The 19,750-nt window shown below is 47.2% G+C and overlaps 1 protein-coding gene across 1 annotated transcript in view; it reads left to right on the top strand.

Annotated features, from left to right (window-relative positions):
• Nucleotides 1-19,750, top strand: part of KIF5C (kinesin family member 5C) — a 164,382-nt gene that overhangs the window by 124,015 nt on the left and 20,617 nt on the right. Inside the window, exons 18-25 of the mRNA XM_019455717.2 lie at nt 219-295; nt 1,629-1,738; nt 4,041-4,142; nt 4,369-4,429; nt 9,335-9,406; nt 12,032-12,136; nt 14,086-14,302; nt 15,499-15,612. Coding sequence (XP_019311262.1) covers nt 219-295; nt 1,629-1,738; nt 4,041-4,142; nt 4,369-4,429; nt 9,335-9,406; nt 12,032-12,136; nt 14,086-14,302; nt 15,499-15,605 — 851 coding nt within the window. The 3' untranslated portion in view covers nt 15,606-15,612. The remainder of the gene's footprint in view (nt 1-218; nt 296-1,628; nt 1,739-4,040; nt 4,143-4,368; nt 4,430-9,334; nt 9,407-12,031; nt 12,137-14,085; nt 14,303-15,498; nt 15,613-19,750) is intronic.

Genomic DNA, 19,750 nt, shown 5'->3' with positions numbered 1-19,750 from the left:
TTGCCCCTCCTGCTGGAGCCCTCCTCAGCCAGAAGTCCTCCTCCCAGTCTTGGATGCATACCATGGGGTGTAGTCGGTGATGTAAGCTCACGTTTCACTCCATGGCCATTCTTCCTTTTTTTAAATCTTTTTTCTTTTAAGTTTTGTTTTTTTTTTTTAACTTTTGGATGTGAGTCCTACCAGTTAAATCTTAAATCATCATTTAAAATTCAAAACAGAAAAAATGCACGAAGTCAGCTTCCAGGATAAGGAAAAGGAACACCTGACCCGACTGCAGGACGCCGAGGAAATGAAGGTGTGTATGCCACCCCTCCCATGGAGCCCAGCACGCATTCGGACCACACTTTCTTGTTCTAGGGAACTCTGTCTCCTTCAGAGATGTGTGCGGCAGTGCGGGAGGGGGAGGGGAGTGGGGGTGCCGATGCCGGGCAGTCGGAGCCGTTCTCACGGCGTGGCCTGTGTAGGACTGAGATGGAGGTGGAGTGTCCAGAAACCCCACGAAGTCCGTAGTAATAGCCACGTTGCTTTGGTACGTGTTCCTTCCCCGTTCCTGGTGCAGAAGGGAAGAGCAGAACCCCCCTCCCCCCTCCAGCCCCCAGTCCCTACATGGGCCACACTGTTGACATTAACTTCTGAAGAAGTGTTTGCCCTTTCTTTGAATGAAAGAAAACATTTCTCCTCTTGACATTTTTATTTTCTCATTTTTTTTGAATATTGATTTTATTTTCAGGAGAGTGCAAGTAGGGGATGGGCAGGGAGAGAGGGGTGGGGGGCAGAGCATCCAAAGCGGGCTCTGTGCTGACAGCGGCGAGTCCATAGTGGGGCTTGAACTCACAAACTGCCAAGATCATGACCTGAGCCAAAGTCAGATGCTCAACCCGCTGAGCCATCCAAATGCCCCCTCTCCTTGACTTTTTAAAAGAAGCACTCCAAATTTGAGTTTCCATCTTATACATAGAGATCTTTATGTTTGGTCACATGTAAAGTAGTGAAGGAAAATGTAGGATAAATGACTGGGAAATAAGATTTTTAGCTGAATAAAGTGAGATATGAGAAAATGTTGAGTTTTACTTCATTTTAGGCAGACTACGAGTCCATTTGGATGTGAGTCCATAGTCAAAACAGTGCCCGTGGTATGATCCTGCCCCAGGCTCACCTTGATGGGCCCCTCTCCTGGTTTCGTATGGCTTTGGTGAAGAGCTCTCCTTTGAACATCACCACAAATCTGTGCAGTGGGCAGGACTGGGGCAATTATCTAAATTTTACAGATGAGGCAGTGTAGCTCACACAGGTTACATGGCTTGTCTGAGGTCACCTGAGTAGTCAGAGGTCCATGCCCTCTGACTGACCTGGCTAGAGAAGCCATGTAGCCTGGTGAGCTGTAGAAGGTCACGGAAAAAGCTTTTTATTTAATTGATGGACTGATTTGCTCCCAGGGCCCACTCTGTTTTATAATAGATCTTTGGGTTTGGTTGTGCCAGTACGACAAGGCGGGTTCGGGGGGCCTCAGTTTGGGGACCTGACAGCTGAGGGATGTAGGGTAGGAGGCAGAAGCAATCCAGGGCTTGTCATAGTGTGGGCTGTGAGCCAACGAGTGGATGACACATCTCTGCTGGCCTGGCTCGCAGAAGGCGCTGGAGCAGCAGATGGAGAGTCACCGGGAAGCTCACCAGAAGCAGCTGTCCAGACTTCGAGATGAGATCGAGGAGAAGCAGAAAATCATCGATGAGATGCGGGAGTGAGTCGGCCCAGGGGCTCTTGGGATGTGGGGGCAGGCATGGAGTCTTCGGCCAGCCTGGAAGGATGTGGCTTTGAGCTGAGGTCTGCTCGCCTCGCCCTGTGGGCCTTGGGCTCTGCCCTGGGCCGCAGTGGGCTACACACGCGGCTTCCTACGTCTGTTTTCCCATCTGGAGCTGAGCCTCGGGGGGCTCTGCTGGGGCAGGTGGCAGGCGGGTGCAGCCGTCCTTCCTCGTCCCCGAGGAGCTGGGGTCATGTTGGTGACTCAGCTGCCCTCATAGGTGGAAACACCGTCTGTATGAAAAAACATATTTAAAAAAACCCTCAGTTGGTCCTGACTCCGGAGTTCTGATAGGTTAATAAATCCTCCAGAAAAGATAGTCAGCTCCTGCTGCCTCCTCACCCGAACTCATAAATGCACCCTGCACAACCCTGAGCCACCTGGTGCACACTTTGTAGGGACCTGTGTCTGTGCTCGTGGACCTGTGGCATTTGCCAGAATGGCTTCATTGCAGCTTGTCTCTGGGGACACCCCCTTCAGGGCCATTTTCCTGTCCTGTCACGGCCACTGAAGAACCCCTGCTCCATAATGATCTCTCCCCTCTTCCTCTCTTACCTTCCTGCCTCATTGTCAAAACAAGTCACCAAGCTGGGAAGTAATTTCAGGATCCTCTCCTTGAGGGTTCTTAACATTTTTGCACAGTGAGCCCCTTGGCAATCTTTGAACCCCTTGGCAGAATAATATTTTTATTTATTTATTTATTTATTTGTTTATTTATTTATTTATTTAATGTTTATTTTGAGAGAGAGAGAGAGAGAGAGAGAGAGAGCAAGCACACAAATGAGGCAGAGACAGAGAGAGAGGGAGAGAGAGAAAATCCCAAGCAGGCTCCATACTCAGTGTAGAGCCCGACACGGGGCTTGATCTCACGACCTCGAAATCATGACCTGAGCCATAATCAAGAGTTGGATGTCTGACCGACTGAACCAACCAGGTACCCCTAGAATAACATTGTTAAATGCCACAAATAAAAGATGCAGGAAAACAAAGAAAACCAGTTATATTGAAATACATTTCCATTCGCTAACACCTCCCCTGCCCCCTGCCCCCTGCTCATTGCCCCCAAGATATAGACTAAAGGCTCCTTCCACTCCCGCTTTCTGTAGATGAAGAGCCAGATTTCTATATGGGAGTCAAGGTTAAATGAGTTACTTAGGGTCACACTGCTAAGTAGGAATCAAACTGAAGTTAGAGTTTAATTCTCCAGGCTACTGATCCAAATCGCTCTTCAGAGTCTGCAAGCTGCTCGCACAGCATATTTGCATTTTAAAAGAGGAGAATGGTAACGAAGCAAAGTGTAAGTGTTGTGATCCTGGGCTCTGTGCACACTGTCTACCTAAGGCAAGCATTTCGTGTCGTCTTTCCTCTCCTCGTTTTGAACCATCCCCATGCTATTATTCAGGTTGTTCTTTCCCCTTCAAGCATGTCCTGTGTTCTTTATTCTGATTAATCACCCTTGACATGTTTAACTGGAAGGGGAAAGGAGGGAGGGAAGGAAGGAGGGAAGAGGGAGGGTTGGTAAATGAGTTAGTCAGTAGGTGTAGAAGTTTTGTTGGCCTGTGCCTTTCAAGCAGACTCTGAATTTTTCCTTCAGATAGTGTAGAGTCTGTTCCTTTACAGATGCACAGGCATGGCTATACAAAAGATTTTGTAAATACTGCATGCAAATGTTGACAAAGTGCCCCCAACCAGATGGCGAGTTTCCCTTTTGCAGCAGCCCCTGGGCTTTCTTTGTATTTTTCTCTCTCTGTACCCACTCCTTGAAGACTTCACACAACTGTCCCTGTGTCAGCCAGGAATTTGGACTTAGAAAATGTTCTCAGATCATCGGACTAGAGAGGCAGGGAAGGTTGAAATGGCCAAATAAGGTTTCCCGAGTGTGGGTGCATGCCATCTGTAGGGCAGACAAAGCAGAATTCTTCTGACTGTGCTGTCTTTCTCTGTTTTTAAAATACCGGCCCTTTTCCTATCTCATTATTTTCCCCCCAAAGCTCTTGCACAAGCCAACTATAAATATATTCTCAAAGCCTTATGTTTCATGCCTCTGAGATGTTCCCAGAAATTAGTTTCCACTTCGGCAGGGAGGAAGCTGTGAGGTTGTTCTCTGATCCCTCAAAATCCTCTAGAATTGCCGCCTTTATTGCACAGAACTAATGGGGTTGGAACAGAACCATGTCTTCGGCTGGGTGACTCGGAATTTCAGACTAATGTGGACTGTATTGCTTTTTCCTCTCAATTTCAGTTTGAATCAGAAGCTGCAGCTAGAGCAGGAGAAGCTCAGTTCTGATTATAACAAGCTGAAAGTGGAAGACCAAGAGAGGGAAATGAAGCTGGAGAAGCTCTTGTGAGTGTGCTTCAAATGTTTCCCCGGCTTTCTCTCCTCCCCGCGGGGTCTCCGCAAGCCTGCGTCCGTGATTCAGATTCCTAAATATTACGGTTAGGTTGGGCCAAGGCTGTTTGTGTGCATTGGTTTGTTTTGTTGATTTATCCGTAGGTGCAAATGGAAATCTCTGATGCCCTTTTGGTGGTTCATAACTCCTTTTTTTGTTTGGTTTTGTTTTTTGTTTTAGATTGCTCAATGATAAAAGGGAACAAGCCAGAGAGGACCTCAAGGGGCTGGAGGAGACAGTGGTATGTCAACATGTTTCCCAACTCACTGTTGTCTCAGAGACCTGATGAGTTTGTGATTTGTTGCGTTTGTTTATTCTAAAATATCACCTGTGCCCACCTTTCTCACATACTGTCTTAGACAAAACGTTTAGGCAAATTCCATATATTTAGACATTCCATTTAGATAGAACATTGTGTGGAAAAGTGAGAATTGTAGAATTTATTCCCCAGCTCTTGACACAATGATTAACTATCAGTCTGTCAGTCCGTCTGTCTGTCCATCAGTCCATCCATCCATGCTTAGTGCTGTGACCATGCAGACCCTGAGTGAGAATTAAACTGACTTGCAAATCAATGACTGCAAGTTTACAGGTTTTGCACACTATAGCTTTTTTCCATTCAACATTCAAGAGCACCTACTGAGGGCTGGCATTCTTCTAGGTGCTTGGGTTGCATCAATAAATGACAAAGATAAGATCCTGGCACTTGTGAAGCTTACCTTCGGCTGATGGGGAAGACAGATAGTGAATAATAAGGGAGGAAATCATGACCTCCATTAAATGGTTCTGGAAAGTGCACAGGGTGGTTGCTGGCAAAGGTCCCATGAGAAGGTGACTTTTGAGTAGGAACTTGAAGCAGGTGAAAGGGCAAGACTGGAAGGGCCTTCCAGGCATAGGCAATAGCCCATGCCACAGCCCTGAGATGAGCCCATGCCTGGTGTTTTGGAGTGACAGCAGGGAGGTCAGTGAAGCAAGGAGGAGCTAGGAGGTGGGCACAGAGAGGTCAAGGCAAGAGCAGGTGTAAGCTGGGAAGGGACTTGAGACTTGCAGGGTTTGGGGTAGAAGAGTGACAGATCAGAAGGGCTTATTATTTGAAATCCTGGTTGTTTTTCTTCATCCTGCATCTGAATTCATGACGTTTGTCTCCACTGGTTGACTTCCATTTCAGCTGCTCTGAGGGCCCTCGAGAGGCCTTCAAAGTGCCACACACAGCCTGTGTTTGAAGACAGACCATCCCAACCTAGGCTCTCAGTTTGGTGAAAACATGTCCGGTCATTTAGATACAATTGTTTAGATAAAATCATACATTTTGATTCCACTCATGTGCCATGTGAATTTATGTGGTATTGTGCCTATCTCCAAGAATCTAGTGACCCTAGGCTGTAGAGCTGGGCCTGGTTCTGCACTCTGGCTTCTGAGTTGATGTTGGTTGCCCCTTAAAGCCAGGTGGAGGGACAGAGGGTGCAGTCCACTCAGGACAGAAGTAAGATGACTGTATGCAAAGGGTCTTGGGCCTTTCCAGCATGGTGGAGAAGATGGTAGAAGGGGCTGCTGGCTGTAGGGGAGACCGAAATGAAGCTGTGAAATTGCCTTATCTATGTCTCTTTTATTGCAGAAGCGATACTCACAGCTATAGATGATTGTAAAAATTCAGGAAACTATTGAACTGTAAAATGGTACCGTATTCCCACTAGCCAGATATAAGTGACGTTTCAGTACCTTTTTCCTTTCCACCCGTGAACTGCCCCCCGCCCCACTTGCTCACCTGCCATACCTGCCCTTCATGCCCTCCCACAGGGGCTCTCTCACGGTGACACTCACACTCGTGCAAAGTCACTTGTCCTCTCGTGCACTCTGGCGCATGCTCACACCCCACAGTCTGCAGTCCCTTCCTCACACTCGCGGGCATTCACTTCCATGTTCTCGTGTCTGTGCACTTCCTCGCGTGCTGGCCCCTCCCACCCTCACACTCACCCATGTGGCTCTTCTCTCTTGCTCTCACTCAGCACTCACATCACACACATCATGCACATTCACATTTTAAACCCCAAATTGGAACCTCATGGCATCTTTTCACTTAACCTGCCCTCGGAGCCTTCCCTAAACTGTAACTGTTCTTCAGGAACAGGCTCGCTGCCCTTGATTGACCTTCCTAGAATTCTCCTTAGCTCAAGGCCTCTGCTGGCTTGAGTATTTGGGCAAGCTGGGGGGTAGAACCTGCTGTCCACGGGTAGGAGTGTGAGGCCCACTCCAGCAGATGACGTAGGAAGATGTCGAGGCAGCCGTGGGGCTTCGGGGCTGGTCCTCTCTTGCTGTGTTGATGGGCCTTGTGTTTTCGCCTCTCTGGTCTTGCCCTCACTGTCCCCCGTGACAGGAAGCTAAGCCTGTAACTTTTACACAGAGGGCAGCAGCCTGTAACATGGACGATTTGAAAGAAGGGAGTCAGGTAGAGTGAGGAAATGATAATCTGCTGGTGGAAAATTCATTGCTGCAGGAAAGCCAAATGATAGCTGCCTAAGCTTAAATGTGCAACTTGTAAACTATTTAAAAAAATTTTTTTTCATGCTTATTTATTTTTGAGAGAGAGATAGACAGAGTCGAGCAGGGGAGGGGTAGAGAGATGGAGATGCAGAATCCGAAGTGGGCTCCAGGCTCCAAGCTGTCAGCACAGAGCCTGACATGGGGCTTGAACCCACAAACCATGAGATCATGACCTGACCTGAGGTCAGTTGCTTAACCGACTGAGCCACCCAGGTGCCCCATCTTGTAGAATATTTTAAAGGTTTGTACCTGCCCCTCCTGAACTGCTGAATTCACCTAAGAGCAAACAAAAATGAGATACAGTTGCCAAACTCAGGACTCCATAGTATTTGGTACTTAAGCCCCAAGAAATGTCTGGCCCCTTGACAAGGCCCCCGTGTCTTCTCTTTCCATTTCCCTTTGGTGTGATGGCTTTTTTTTTATGGAAAATATTTGCTGTGATTACAGTTCAGCCAGGAATAAAATCCCTGAAGCAGCAGAGATAGCATACAGAACAGGGGCTGGGGGTCTGAGCTCTGTGGGCAGGGGCCTGAAACAGTGTGTCTGCATAAACGTGGGCTCTGAGCTGTGCCCCTGTGCCTGCACTGGAAGGTGGCTAAGCCTTGGACAGGTCCGATGGGCATTGCATCCAGAATAACAGGCCTGCTTGGCTTCCTGCAGAAAGGAATTTGCCACATCTGAGGAAGGAATTGACTTCAGCTGCTGCTCATTTCAACACAGAATTGCAGACTTGGACCCAGCAAAAAGACCTTAAATTAACACAGAACTGTTATTCCAAGAAACTTAGTGTTTTTGTGTCTTTATGGCCTGTTTCTTTTAAAAAAAATTTTATAATGTTTATTTATTTTTGAGAGGTGGGGAGGGGCAGAGAGAGGGAGACACAGAATCCAAAGCAGGCTCCAGGCTCCGAGCTGTCAGCACAGAGCCTGACACAGGGCTTGAACTCATGAACCACGAGATCATGACCTGAGCCGAAGTCGGACGCTCAACCGACTGAGTCACCAGGCACCCCCCGCCACCTTTTAAAAAAAATTTTTTTCTTTAATATGGCCTGTTTCTTTTTTTCTGTGGGCATATGTGAGCTGCATCCCTTGACATTCTGTGTTAAGTCAACTTCGACAAATTAAAAAGTATAAATGTAAGTTTATCTCTCTCCTCCCTTATAGGAAAATGTTTTGCAAGGAACTAATCATATCTCCTGTAGTAAATATATGGAGAATTAAATGAAAGTAAATAACGTGATATTCTGATCTTGTTAACAAAGGTCACCAGGTTTGACTCAGACCCTTGTCTTAGCAGTCTAGTTCCTAAGGGCTCATTTGTAGAAAATAATTCAAAATGAAGAAAAAAAATACCCCCAAGAAGTTAATTACAACATAACAATATTATAACAACAGAGGGAAACAGTAACAAAAGTATACAATAAAAGCCTACTGAAGAAATGGATGTCAAATATGATGCATCAGTAAGTTAATACTAGCTAGTGTTTACTGACCATTACGATGTGCCAGAAACTGTTGTAAAAGTTTTATAAGGATTATCACATTTAATCCTGACAACTGTGAGGCAACTAGTATGTTTATCCTCATTGTACAAATAAGAAAACTGAGGCACAAGAAGGTTAGGTAAGTTGCCCAGGGTCACGTGGATAAAAGGTCCACCACCTGCCTCATCCATGAGCTCTGTGATGTAAAGCAAACGAACATGGACTGAGACCAGCAAGGGGCGTGGAAATATGAAAAATGTCAGTTGGGATGGGAGAGGTTGTGGGTAACTTTCCTTTTACACTGGCGTTTTGTATAATGTGTATGTGATAAACTAGAGGAAAAAAGGAATCCCTTCTGGTACAATGCAGCCTATTAGGAATTTTGGGGAGAAAACTTTTTTTTTTAAGATTGTTTGTTTGTTTGTTTAAGAGAGAAAGAGAACAAGTGAGGGAGGGGAAGATAGGGAGAAAGACAGAGAATCCCCAGCAGGCTTCGTGCTGTCAGGGCAGAGCCTGACATGGGGCTCAAACCCACAAACCATGAGATCATGACCTGAGCGGAAGTCAGACGCTTAACTGACTGAGCCACCCAGGTGGCACATGAGGAAACTTTTTTTTTAATGTTTGTTTGTTTGTTTGTTTAGAGAGAGTCCAAGCAGGGGAGGGGCAGAGAGAGAAGGAGACAGAGGATTTGCAGCAGGTCTGCACTGACAGCAGAGAGCCTGACATAGGGCTCAACCTCAAACCGTGGAATCATGGCCTTTGCCAAAGGACCTTACCCATGAGAAAGCTTTTTAACTTTTGTTTTTGAGGGGAGAGAAAAAGTGCTATTTAGAACTCAGCAAATGAGTAGGCTTTGTTCTAGTTTACATTTCATTGTTTGAGTTCCCGTCTCTGGCCCTTGGGATGCTCTTGAGACAGTTAAGGGGGTAGACACAGCTGGTGAGAAAGTCAGGGAAGTGTGGGAGCACTGTGGCCTTACCGGCAGACTCATAGAGCATGTATGGAAAGGTCTGGGTCATTGGGTCAACCAGATGTTGATGGTGTGGCACCAAATCCGTCACGAATTCACTGTTTCCCCCACCACCTAAGTGGCATTTTAACAATCTTCTCTTCCAGTCTCGAGAATTGCAGACTCTTCATAACCTCCGGAAACTCTTTGTCCAGGATCTGACTGCCCGGGTCAAGAAGGTGAGTTCTCTTTTGTGTGAACAGGACTGAGAAGAAAAGAAAAGATGGCCAGAAAGAATCATTTTCAGTTGAAACATCACTTCCTTAAATTGGGGCTGGTTATGCTTAAAAATGAATTATTTCAAGCCAGAGAATGTATTAAAAGAATGTACCAGAGGCAAAACAAAACAAACAAACAAACAAACCAAAACCAAAACCAAAACCAAAAAACCCAAAAAACTTGGGAATATTTTTCCATCTGATTTTTTTCTTCTTAGTAAAAGGAAGTTATAATCCTCTCCCTGGCCCTCATTTCAAACGAGCACATATTTACCTGGCCGCAGTGTGAGAGCTGCTGTGCATGATGCGGGGAAAATCCAGAGGGGTCTTGTCAGGCAGAGTTGCCCCAAAGCCCAGTGAGCAATGCCAGAAACCTGTAGCAATTGGAGGCGAGAGCACCCTGTTTGCCTGTGACGAGGCCATGAGGGGCTAGGTCAGAGTGTGTGGAGCACCCTGACGTGTGTCTAATTTGTTCTTCTCGACACCAGTGTAAGTGATTCTTACTGTTCTCTTGTTAGTGGAGACAGGCTCCGAGGTTAAAGAACTTGCCCAAGGTCACACAGCTGGAAGAGCCGGAGGTAGGATCGAATCCAGCTCTGTGTGACTTCTGAATCTGGGCCTCTTTGATCCTCACACCTCACATGGCGATCTCGGGAAGTCACCGTATGGCAGATCCCACAGCAGCTCTCGGAAGTTTCAGGAAGGAGGGAGAGGTGGCAGCAGTGAGGGGACTGCTCTTTAAAAATGTTTAAACGTGATGGAAGAGGAGCAATGGGCCATATGCAGATGTGCAGTAGGACGGAAGGAAGGTGTATTTGAAAGTGTGTGTGTGTGTGTGCACATGTGTCTGTGTGAAGGAGCCAAGGGAAAGAGGTGAAATATATAAGCAAAGAGGAAGTGATTCATGGGGTCAGATCTGAGAGGGACGGAATTAATAGCACAGATGGACATACTGGGCTTGGTATAAGGGGAAGGGATATAGTCTCCCAGAGAGGAGTAGTGGAGAAGTCAAGATGGGAGACATTTGCAGGAAAATGCATAACAGTGGAAAGATGCATCCAATGATGCATCGATCTTCTCAGTTAATGTGGAGGCTCAGTCCTCAATGGAGAAGGAAGGGAAGGAATGGTGAGGCCACAGAGCCTAGAGCAGGTGCCAGCAGCGTGGAGCAATTTGTCAGGGATGAGTGAAAGGATTGCTGAGCAGCGGTGTGAGCGTCCAGCTGAGGCTCAGAGCATGAATCTGCCGTGGCCTCTGACAACTTGGTTCTAGCGAGTTTGGGGACCTGCAAATGAAAACAAAGAAAGGCAGAGCCTGATAGGAGAGTCCAAGGGCTGAATGGCAGTGGTGGGGTGGGTAGGTAGTGACCACAGGCATCAAAATAGAAATGACTGTCAGACCTGGACCAGGTAGGCAGGAGAGGCCAGAGCACAGGGGACAGAAAAGGAGACTAGAGAGCTTAGGCAAGATCTGAAAAGGTTTAGTCAGAGGGAGGAGGGGGTCCAAGGAAGCTTAAGATCAGACTTCCCTGATTTCATGATGTAAAACTCTCGAGGAAGGTCCTAGTTTTATTAGACCAGTGACTCTCCAAGTGTGATCATCTGGCCAGCAGCCTTGGCATCACCAGGATGCTTGATAGATTCTCAGGTTCTCAGACGCACCTCAGGTCCACTGAAGCAGAGACTGGGGCTGGGGCATAGCAATCTGAGTTTTAATAAACCCAATCTGAGTTTAATTTCCCTCTGGGTGAAATTTGAGCACCTTGGATGTAGATGGAAGAGACACGGGTCTGAGATGCATGTACAGCTGTTACCTCTCAGAAGAAGGAGGGATGGTGGTCTTGTCCATCATCAGATGGCACAAGCATGTCTCACCATTTTGGGCTCCAAGATGTGCTTATACATGTGTTCCTCAACTTATCTGACCACTGAGCGTGGCCCTGCCGGGAGGGAGGTTTCTGTCAATCTTAAGATCTGTTGAATTTCCAGAGTTTTTCTGGCAACACCGTGCTCAGATGCCATGACTAGTTTGAAGTAGATTCATTAAGTAATTTCATGGAATCGGAAGCTCAGGCGATAAGCACAGGCCATTGAGACTTCCCAGCAGGACCACATGCAATTGCCCTCAGCTTGCTGACTTATCTCAGTTGGGATATTTGAAATTAAATTTCGGTCTTGGGTTTATATTTTCATACTGCTTCTTCTTATGAGTTTTGGAACAGTTCTTTTGAAAAAGAAAAGTCTATTTGCTCACCTGCAAGAGAGAGGTGAATCTCACAGGGCTAATCTGTATCTTTCAAAGGAAGATTGGAGGTTTTGTTTTGTTTTGTTTCGTTTTTCAGTTCTCTAAAATATAACACTCGTGAAACCCTTGACACGGAGCAAGGAAATTAATTGGGAAGGTCATTGAGTCTCAACTTTCAGAACCTCTTTTTATTTTCACTTTCAGAATAACCTTTGGTGGGATTGGGGTTGTTTTTTTGTTTTTTGTTTTCTTTGAAGAAGATTTAGAGTGTTGTCCACCTTATGCTGGGGCTGCGGGCGGGCAGCGTGCTGGCCTGCCTGCTGACCCCTCATGTTGGTGCAGAGTGTAGAGCTGGACAACGATGATGGAGGGGGCAGTGCTGCCCAGAAGCAGAAAATTTCCTTCCTGGAAAATAACCTGGAGCAGCTCACGAAGGTTCACAAACAGGTAGGAGAGTTGTGCCAGCTTCCTTCTGCTTCTCATATTCTTCTGGAAAGAAGCCCCGTATTCTCCTGGAAAGATGTGGCCGCAGTTCTGGGAGAAGGCTCTGACATCGAAGGCTAAGGGACTCTGTCACCACAAGACATTAGTGCCAGACTTGAAGTCCTTTAGTCTTCAGTGACTTCCCTTATATATAAAATTCTTTTGTCAAAGGCAAATGGAAGGAATTGAGTTTGAGCTCTTGGGCTTTGGGAGGTGGGGTGTTCAGAACCCTGTCTTTCTATCCTGTCTCCAGTCCCAGCGTTGGACCTACAGGCTGCACAGAATGTCAAGTGAATGCCATGGAGCTTGTTCAGGCCCCTTGTTTTTTTACAGATGAGGAAACAGACTAGGACTAGAAGTAACTTAATTCATTTTCTCTCTGCTCTGTCACCCTATTTATTGAGCACCCTGTCAGGTTCTTACGATGCTCTGGACTTTGTTTAGAGGAACAGCAAAGTTCATGGCCAAGCCTACTGGTGATCTAGGTGGTTGTCTTCTTTCTGTATAAATGCTGGAATGTTCATGTTTTTCCTAAATCCTAAAGATTTGGGCTATGATAAAAACAGTCCAACTTGTTAGACCACATGGATAAGGTGATGTCATCTCTCTTTGACTTAAGTCCTCTTTGATATTACTGATGGTGGCATTTTTCCCCAAAGGGAGGACGGCAGACTCAACATGGTTGAAGTCACTCATGCAAATTGTTGATGAGAAATATAAAAGCAGAAACTGCAAGGGAATTTGAAATAGGGCTCTGAGATTAATTATTTTATTTATGAATTCAATGAATATGTTTTAAAAATCTACTCTGGAGCTGCTGGTTTGCCTATGGGGTTAAAGAATGCAGGTGCGGACTCGGGATAGGTAACCTTCGTTAGCACTTTCTGATTTTCTAAACTTTTCTTGATCCACTGGGATTCCCACAATGGTCCTGTTATATGCTATCCTTTTTTATGGGTGAGAAACCTGAGGCTTGTGGTGGTTGGATGACTTACCAAGTCTAATGTCAGGAAATGATAGAGCTGACTCTTGAACCTTTTCTTCACCTGGGGCCAAACCTGTTGCTTCTTTTTGTTTTCCTTCATTATCTTTTTATTTTAAAAAAAATTGTATGTATTTATTTTTTTTAATTCCAGTATACTTAATACAGTGCTCTGTTACTTCCAGGTGTCCAGTATATCAGTTCAGCAATTCTATACATTACTCAGTGCTCCTCACGATAAGTGTATTCTCAATCCCCTTTACCTGTCTCACCCATCCCCCTACCCACCTGCCCTCTGTCAACCACCAGTGTATGGCCACACCACCCCACACGCGCCCAGTCTCACCTGTTGCTTCTTAATTGAGGGTCTTAGGTAATGAAAAAATGAGCAGTACCCCTGAGTTGCCTGTTAGCCTTTGGATATGTTGCTAAGTGGGTCCAAACCACATGCTGGTGTAGACAACATGTCCTGCAGGGAGGAGCCCTTCAGGGAGCTCTAGAACATGCATGCCTTTCACCGGTGCTTTTGAACTTGCTTTGTCTACATTTCTCAGCTTCCATATGCTAGCATCTGACTAGTCAATTTTCCTTACACTAGTTCCCCCACCCACTCAAACAAAAGAGGAAGTAAATCCTGCCCAAGTCTGAAAGCTTCCTGTGCCTGGAAATGGCTTTTAATTTCATCCTACACCCCCTCCCCACTTCCTTGCACCCATGAACCGTGTGTAGCAAATTGGAGTCCCAGAGTATGGGATCTTGATTTTCCGTCGGTGCTGCCAGCATTTGTGGTCACATGGACTTTCCAAGATGACCTAGCGGGCTGGTTGTTTGGCTGCAGAGACCGCTTCTAGCTGCCCTTGTATCACTGTCTGCCCCTCCTGCCGGCCCCCTCGCCTCCCCGGTAAATCACCCCTATCCCTTCCCACTGCAGCTGGTCCGGGATAATGCAGACCTGCGCTGTGAGCTGCCCAAGCTGGAGAAGCGGCTGCGTGCCACGGCGGAGCGTGTCAAGGCCCTGGAGAGCGCGTTGAAGGAGGCCAAGGAGAACGCCATGCGGGACCGCAAGCGCTACCAGCAGGAGGTGGATCGCATCAAGGAGGCTGTTCGAGCCAAGAATATGGCCAGGAGGGCCCACTCAGCCCAGATTGGTATGTGTGCCTCTCACCAGGGCCTTTGATGGAAGGCAGGACTCTGCCGCCCAGGAGCACTGATGATGCTCCGAGGCAGCGATGGAGCTCTGGGCTGTCTGTCTGGAACATCTGAAAGGCTGTGGTCAGGCATGCAGGACCTAGGCTAGCTGGCACCTCCCGGCACCTGCGTTCATCCGGGGAGGATGGGTATGTCAGGCACCTGCTTCCTTATACTGAGAGATTCCCACGTACATTGTGGTCTTCAAAGCTGCTGAGCTGAGCAGAGAAGGTGGCCAGCCTAGGCTGTCGGTAAAGGTTTGTGGCTATAAACAGAGGTACTTTCTCAGAAGTCCTGCAATGTATGGCTATTTCTCAGCAAAGCCCAAAGGCCCTATAGCAGGTGGGCCCATGAAGGGGCCCTATGGAGCCAGAAGCCTCAGGGAAAGCCACTTGCAAGGGCAGGTTTGGAAGTTCCCTGGAAAGAGCCAGGCCTGGCATCGGTGAGCTGGCTATGGTTCCAAACTGGGGAAGGGGCCTGGACATCCAGCCCCTCCCGGGCTTGGGTTTGGGTATTTTGCCCATGCAGGGAAGAGGATGTAGCTGCTAAGTCATAGTTCCCAGGATGGAGCCGCAGGCATAAACCGGATTTAGGGATGTGCTCTAGAGAGCTTTTTTCTTCCATTGAAATGCCTCCAATAACATGTGATATTATTTCCCATCAGATATTGCCGTGCAGCTGTTTTGCACACCAACTTCATGTTTCTAGTTTTAAGATCATACCTTAGATTAGTGTTTTATTGCTTTTCTTGGACTTTACGCTCTTTGTAAATCTGGAAACTATGGATCTTGTCGCCAGAGAAGTGCATCATAGGCAGATTTCTGCATCAAGTTTCAGGAGCTGCCCAGATGCCCTTAAAACCCCAGGGGTGCCTACGGATCTGCCGCAGATAAAATGGAAAGTCCTTCTAAGTTTCCTCAGCCATAATTAACACAATTGATACATAAATTCTCTCCGTCCCCTAACCATCTGGTGCCCTGAATTAGTTAACTGCACTATCAAGAGAGCAAACATCCTCTTTTCAGAAAGCTCTGGTGATTGATAAGGACTGTAATGATACAAATTGTAGGTCTCGGTTTTCACATGTGACCCGCAGGCATCTGGGTATGGCTGTTTAAGCCTAATCTGAACGTTCTGTCCTTTCTGTCGAATACAGCCAAGCCCATCCGCCCTGGACACTACCCAGCATCATCTCCAACGGCCGTCCACGCCATCCGAGGGGGAGGAGGAGGCTCTTCAAACTCCACTCATTACCAGAAATAAATGCGAAGTGAGTCCCTGGTGTCGGGTGGTTTCTGTTTGGGGCAGATCCGTGCCCCTGCCTGGCTCCCAGCAACATCCATGTGCACCTGTGATAGTGAGAGGCTCAGCTCTCCTGGAGCAGACCCTAGGGACGCAGCTTACCTGCCCTCAGCTCAGCCCGGAGCCTCAGGGTCTTCTTAGCTAGGGCCACCTGGTGCTGGGGACCCTCTGGGGATAGACAAGGGTGTGGTGAATGATTCACCTGAGCTTTCTTTTGTCTGTGGGGTTTCCCTGTGCAGCTGGCATCCAAAAGGGCAGTACCTGTTTGTCAGCTGCTTTTGCCTAGAGCAGACAGATGTGGGTGGTTGCTTCAAGTTACAGGAGCTGAATATAAAGAAAGAGCCAGATACAGAAAGTCTATTTTTATAATTGCTATCTGAACTCAACAAATAGGGTTTTTAAGAGTGTGCTAATTTATAGCTAGGTAGGTCCAGACCACTTTTTTCTTTGAGACAGTGGTCTAGAAATTTCTCTGCCTACAATCCACATGCTTGATATTGCTCTAGCAGCAAACAAACAAACAAGAAGTGATATGCTTTGGAAAAGAGAAGGAGAGACCTTGTCTTTTTGTACTTGAGGTAGAGGAAAGAGGTCATGGGTGGGGCTGGGCGGACAGACAGCTGGGTGGCCAGAAAAGCGTTTAGGAAAACTCTTTAAACCCGTAACCTCTGGATAGAAGAGAGTATCTCCAAATGTTGCCCTTGGATTCTGAGCCCTCACTAAGGAAGCTGGCTTAAGCCACCATGATCAAGGGCGACACAGGGGAGCATTGAGTCCTCTCCAGCTCTTTTTGGATCAAGGTGAAGAAAGTGAATGTATGGGGCTGGAGCCCTCTCTCAGGTGATACGACAGCATTGCTAAGCCTCATGCAACAACTTCCAAGGAAGGGGCTTGGTGGCTGCACCCGGAGCTTTCTCCTGCGCCGCCCCAGGCAGCATGCCAAGGAGCAGGACAGGCACTGGTCAGATGAGGGAAAGGGAGGGAAGGCCGAGGGGGCCCGCGGGCGGGCAACATGTCCACCACCATCTGCCATACCCTAAAAGGTGGATGGGAAGTGGTCTTGGCAGTGGGCCATCCCATTCAGATCCGATCACTTTCAATCACAGATAAAATAAAATCGGGTGTTATAAAATTGCTTTTGACTGCATGTTCCTGGTGTTGTAGTTGGCACTTGAAGGGAGCTATAAGACCACATTAGGCAGCTTGGAATAGAAAAGCTAAAGTGTGGTTCTGGAACTTGGGTGGGTGGCAGGGAGTCAGTATCACCTGGTCCCCAGGGACCTAGGCATCTTGAAGGAGCATAGGGCTTGGGCCTTTGTATGTTTACCAAGTACCCCGACTGATTTTGTTAGCCACCAAAGTTTGAGAACTCCTATCCTGAAGTAACCGTGGCTTACATATAGGATGGAAGTTAATTTCTCTGTCACGTTAAGAAAATTTGAGGGCGGCCTGTCAGAGGCTGGTAAGGGAACTCTACCGTGACTACAGAAAGCTTGCCTTTTAAATTTAGACTCACTGTCCTCAGAAGTACCCTCCTCCCTCAAGGTCACCTGGTCCAGCTCTCAGGCCTACATGCCATGGTTAGCAAGCAGAGAGGAAGCTGGGAAGAGGCAGAAGCAGCCCTCCTAGCCGAGTCCTCTTCCTTTACTAGCCTTCCTGAAGTCTGCATTGTACTAATGCCTGCATCCCTCTGGCCGGAACTGAGGCACACGGCCATGTGCAGTGGCAACAGGCCTGGAAAAGGGTAATTTCTGAGGTGGCACGTCACTCACTGCCCCATGTAAGAGTAGTGTTCTGTACCTGAGGACAGGGCAGTGGATGTTGGGTGAGCAACCAGAACCTACATTTATTGAGCACCTACTATGCAGCGGTGCTGTGCTGCATGTAATATCTACATTACATTACATTACCCCATGGCATGTAAGCACAGAGTTGGGGTGCCTGGGTGGCTCAGTCGGTTCAGTGTCCCGCTTCGGCTCAGGTCATGATCTCGCGGTTCGTGAGTTCAAGCCCCGCGTTGGGCTCTGTGCTGACAGCTCGGAGCCTGGAGCCTGCTTCAGATTCTGTGTCTTCCTTTCTCTCTGCTCCTCCCCTGCTCATGCTCTGTCTCTCTCTCAACAATAAATAAACACTAAAAAACTTTTTAAAAATGTAAGTACAGAGAGGGATATGTGCTTGGGTCCCAGCCAGCTCTTAATAAATATACTGGCTCAGAGATTCTGGAGTCCAGATCCAGTGCAATGGACAGCCACTTGCCTCGTGCAGTCCCGTAAAGGTTCATCAGACCCATGTTTTGGGGAAGGTACGTACAAGCAGATGTGCTCTCTTATGCTTGCGATTGAGAAGCGGTAGGCCCGGTAACACTTTGAGGACCTTTGAACTAATAGCACTGTCCTCGCCCTTCCTGGTGATTCATCGCATTCTGTAACTCAAAATGTTGTAGGCGAATTTGATTATTTCATCTGCAGCTGGAACCTTCTTAACCAACTCTGTCTGTACCTACGACTCCTGTAGCTGGGTACTTTCTCCACATCACAAAACAGGTAGGCCCCCTTCCAGGTTATCAGGATGTTGGTGTGGTAGAGGGGCCTGGCTTTGGACAAGAGACTTGGGTCAAGCGTTAGGTCTTCTACTTTCTCCTTTTTTTTTTTTTTTTTTTTTTTTTTTTAAGGTTTATGCATTTATTTGGGGGTGGGGATGGAGGGGCAGAGAGAGAGAGTAAAGAGAGAATCCCAAGCAGGTTCCACACTGTCAATGCAGAGCCCAGTGTGGGGCTCAGACTCAGGAACCATGAGATCATGACCTGAGCCAAAATTCAGAGTTGGACGTTTAACAATGACCGAGCCACCCAGGTCTCCTATTTTCTTTACGTTACTTCCGCTCAGTAACCCTCAGTTGATTTGGTTTCTTCGTCTATGAAATGGGAAGAATCCTTTCCCTGGATCATTGGTCTTGAAATGAGGACAAAATGAGGTCATGTTTCTTAAGCTGCTTGACATACAGCACGTGCTGAATAAAAATGTCAGCTGTAGTGTGGAGTAGCAAGCAGTGCATACTTGGGCACAGCAGGTGGTTGATGAGTGTTGGTCTGAGTGTTGGTCTGTCGTCTCCAAGTCATGTAGTTGTTACAAAATAGTTTTTAGTCTCTCTCTGGCCCCAGGTTCTTTTTTTTTTTTTTTTAAATATAGTTATTTATTGGGGCCCCTGGGTGGCTCAGTCGGTTAAGGGTCCGACTTGGGCTCAGGTCACGATCTCGCGGTTCGTGAGTTTGAGCCCCGCGTCAGGCTCTGTGCTGATGGCTCAGAGCCTGGAGCCTGCTTCGGATTCTGTCTCCCTCTCTCTCTGCCCCTCCCCTGCTCACGCTCTGTCTCTCTCTCTGTCTCTCAATAATAAATAAACGTTAAAAAGTTAAAAAAAAATAATATAGTTATTTATTTTTGAGAGACAGAGACAGGAGCAAGCAGGGGCGGGGCAGAGAGAGAAGGGGAGACACAGAATCTGAAACAGACTCCAGGCTCTGCGCAAGCTGTCAGAGCCCAACGTGGGGCTCGAACCCATGAACCGCAAAATCATGACCTGAGCTGAAGTTGGACGCTAAACCGACTGAGCCACCCAGGCGCCCCACCCAGGCCCCAAGTTCTGACCGCTAAGTGGGGAGGGCCCATGAGTCAGCATCCTATTTGGTGCTCTGACCAGATGTAAGGTGTTTTAAAGATATTCTCATTTATTCATCTAAAGGTTATGAATAAGAACATTGACTATTTTTAAGAAAATGACTGGGCATTTGTCAGGAGAGGTTAAAAAAAAAGGATAGTGACCAATGGAGTGGGGAATTATACTTGGAAGTAAGAAAATGCAAAATCATTTTTTAAAAACCTAATTGCAAATGTGGAATTCATTGCTTAGTTGGGATCAAAACATTTTGAGATGATCTTTCCTGATATTTGGGACGCTCATCCCAAAGTGTGTCTGTCCTACGTAGAAATGATCTCAGGTGCTGACTCTTCCCAGCCCTCTTGCTAAAGCCACCACAGCCTTTCATACATGGGCAGCATCCAGGTATCTCTGGGGTTTCCTTCTGCTTCATTTCAGGTTTCAAGGAATAT

The sequence above is a fragment of the Panthera pardus genome, unplaced genomic scaffold, assembly GCF_024362965.1.
Source record: "Panthera pardus isolate Hobbes unplaced genomic scaffold, ASM2436296v1 HiC_scaffold_10, whole genome shotgun sequence".
Classification (NCBI taxonomy): Eukaryota; Metazoa; Chordata; class Mammalia; order Carnivora; family Felidae; genus Panthera; species Panthera pardus.
Note: the sequence above shows the minus strand (reverse complement) of the source record. Positions and strands in the feature narration are given on the sequence as shown.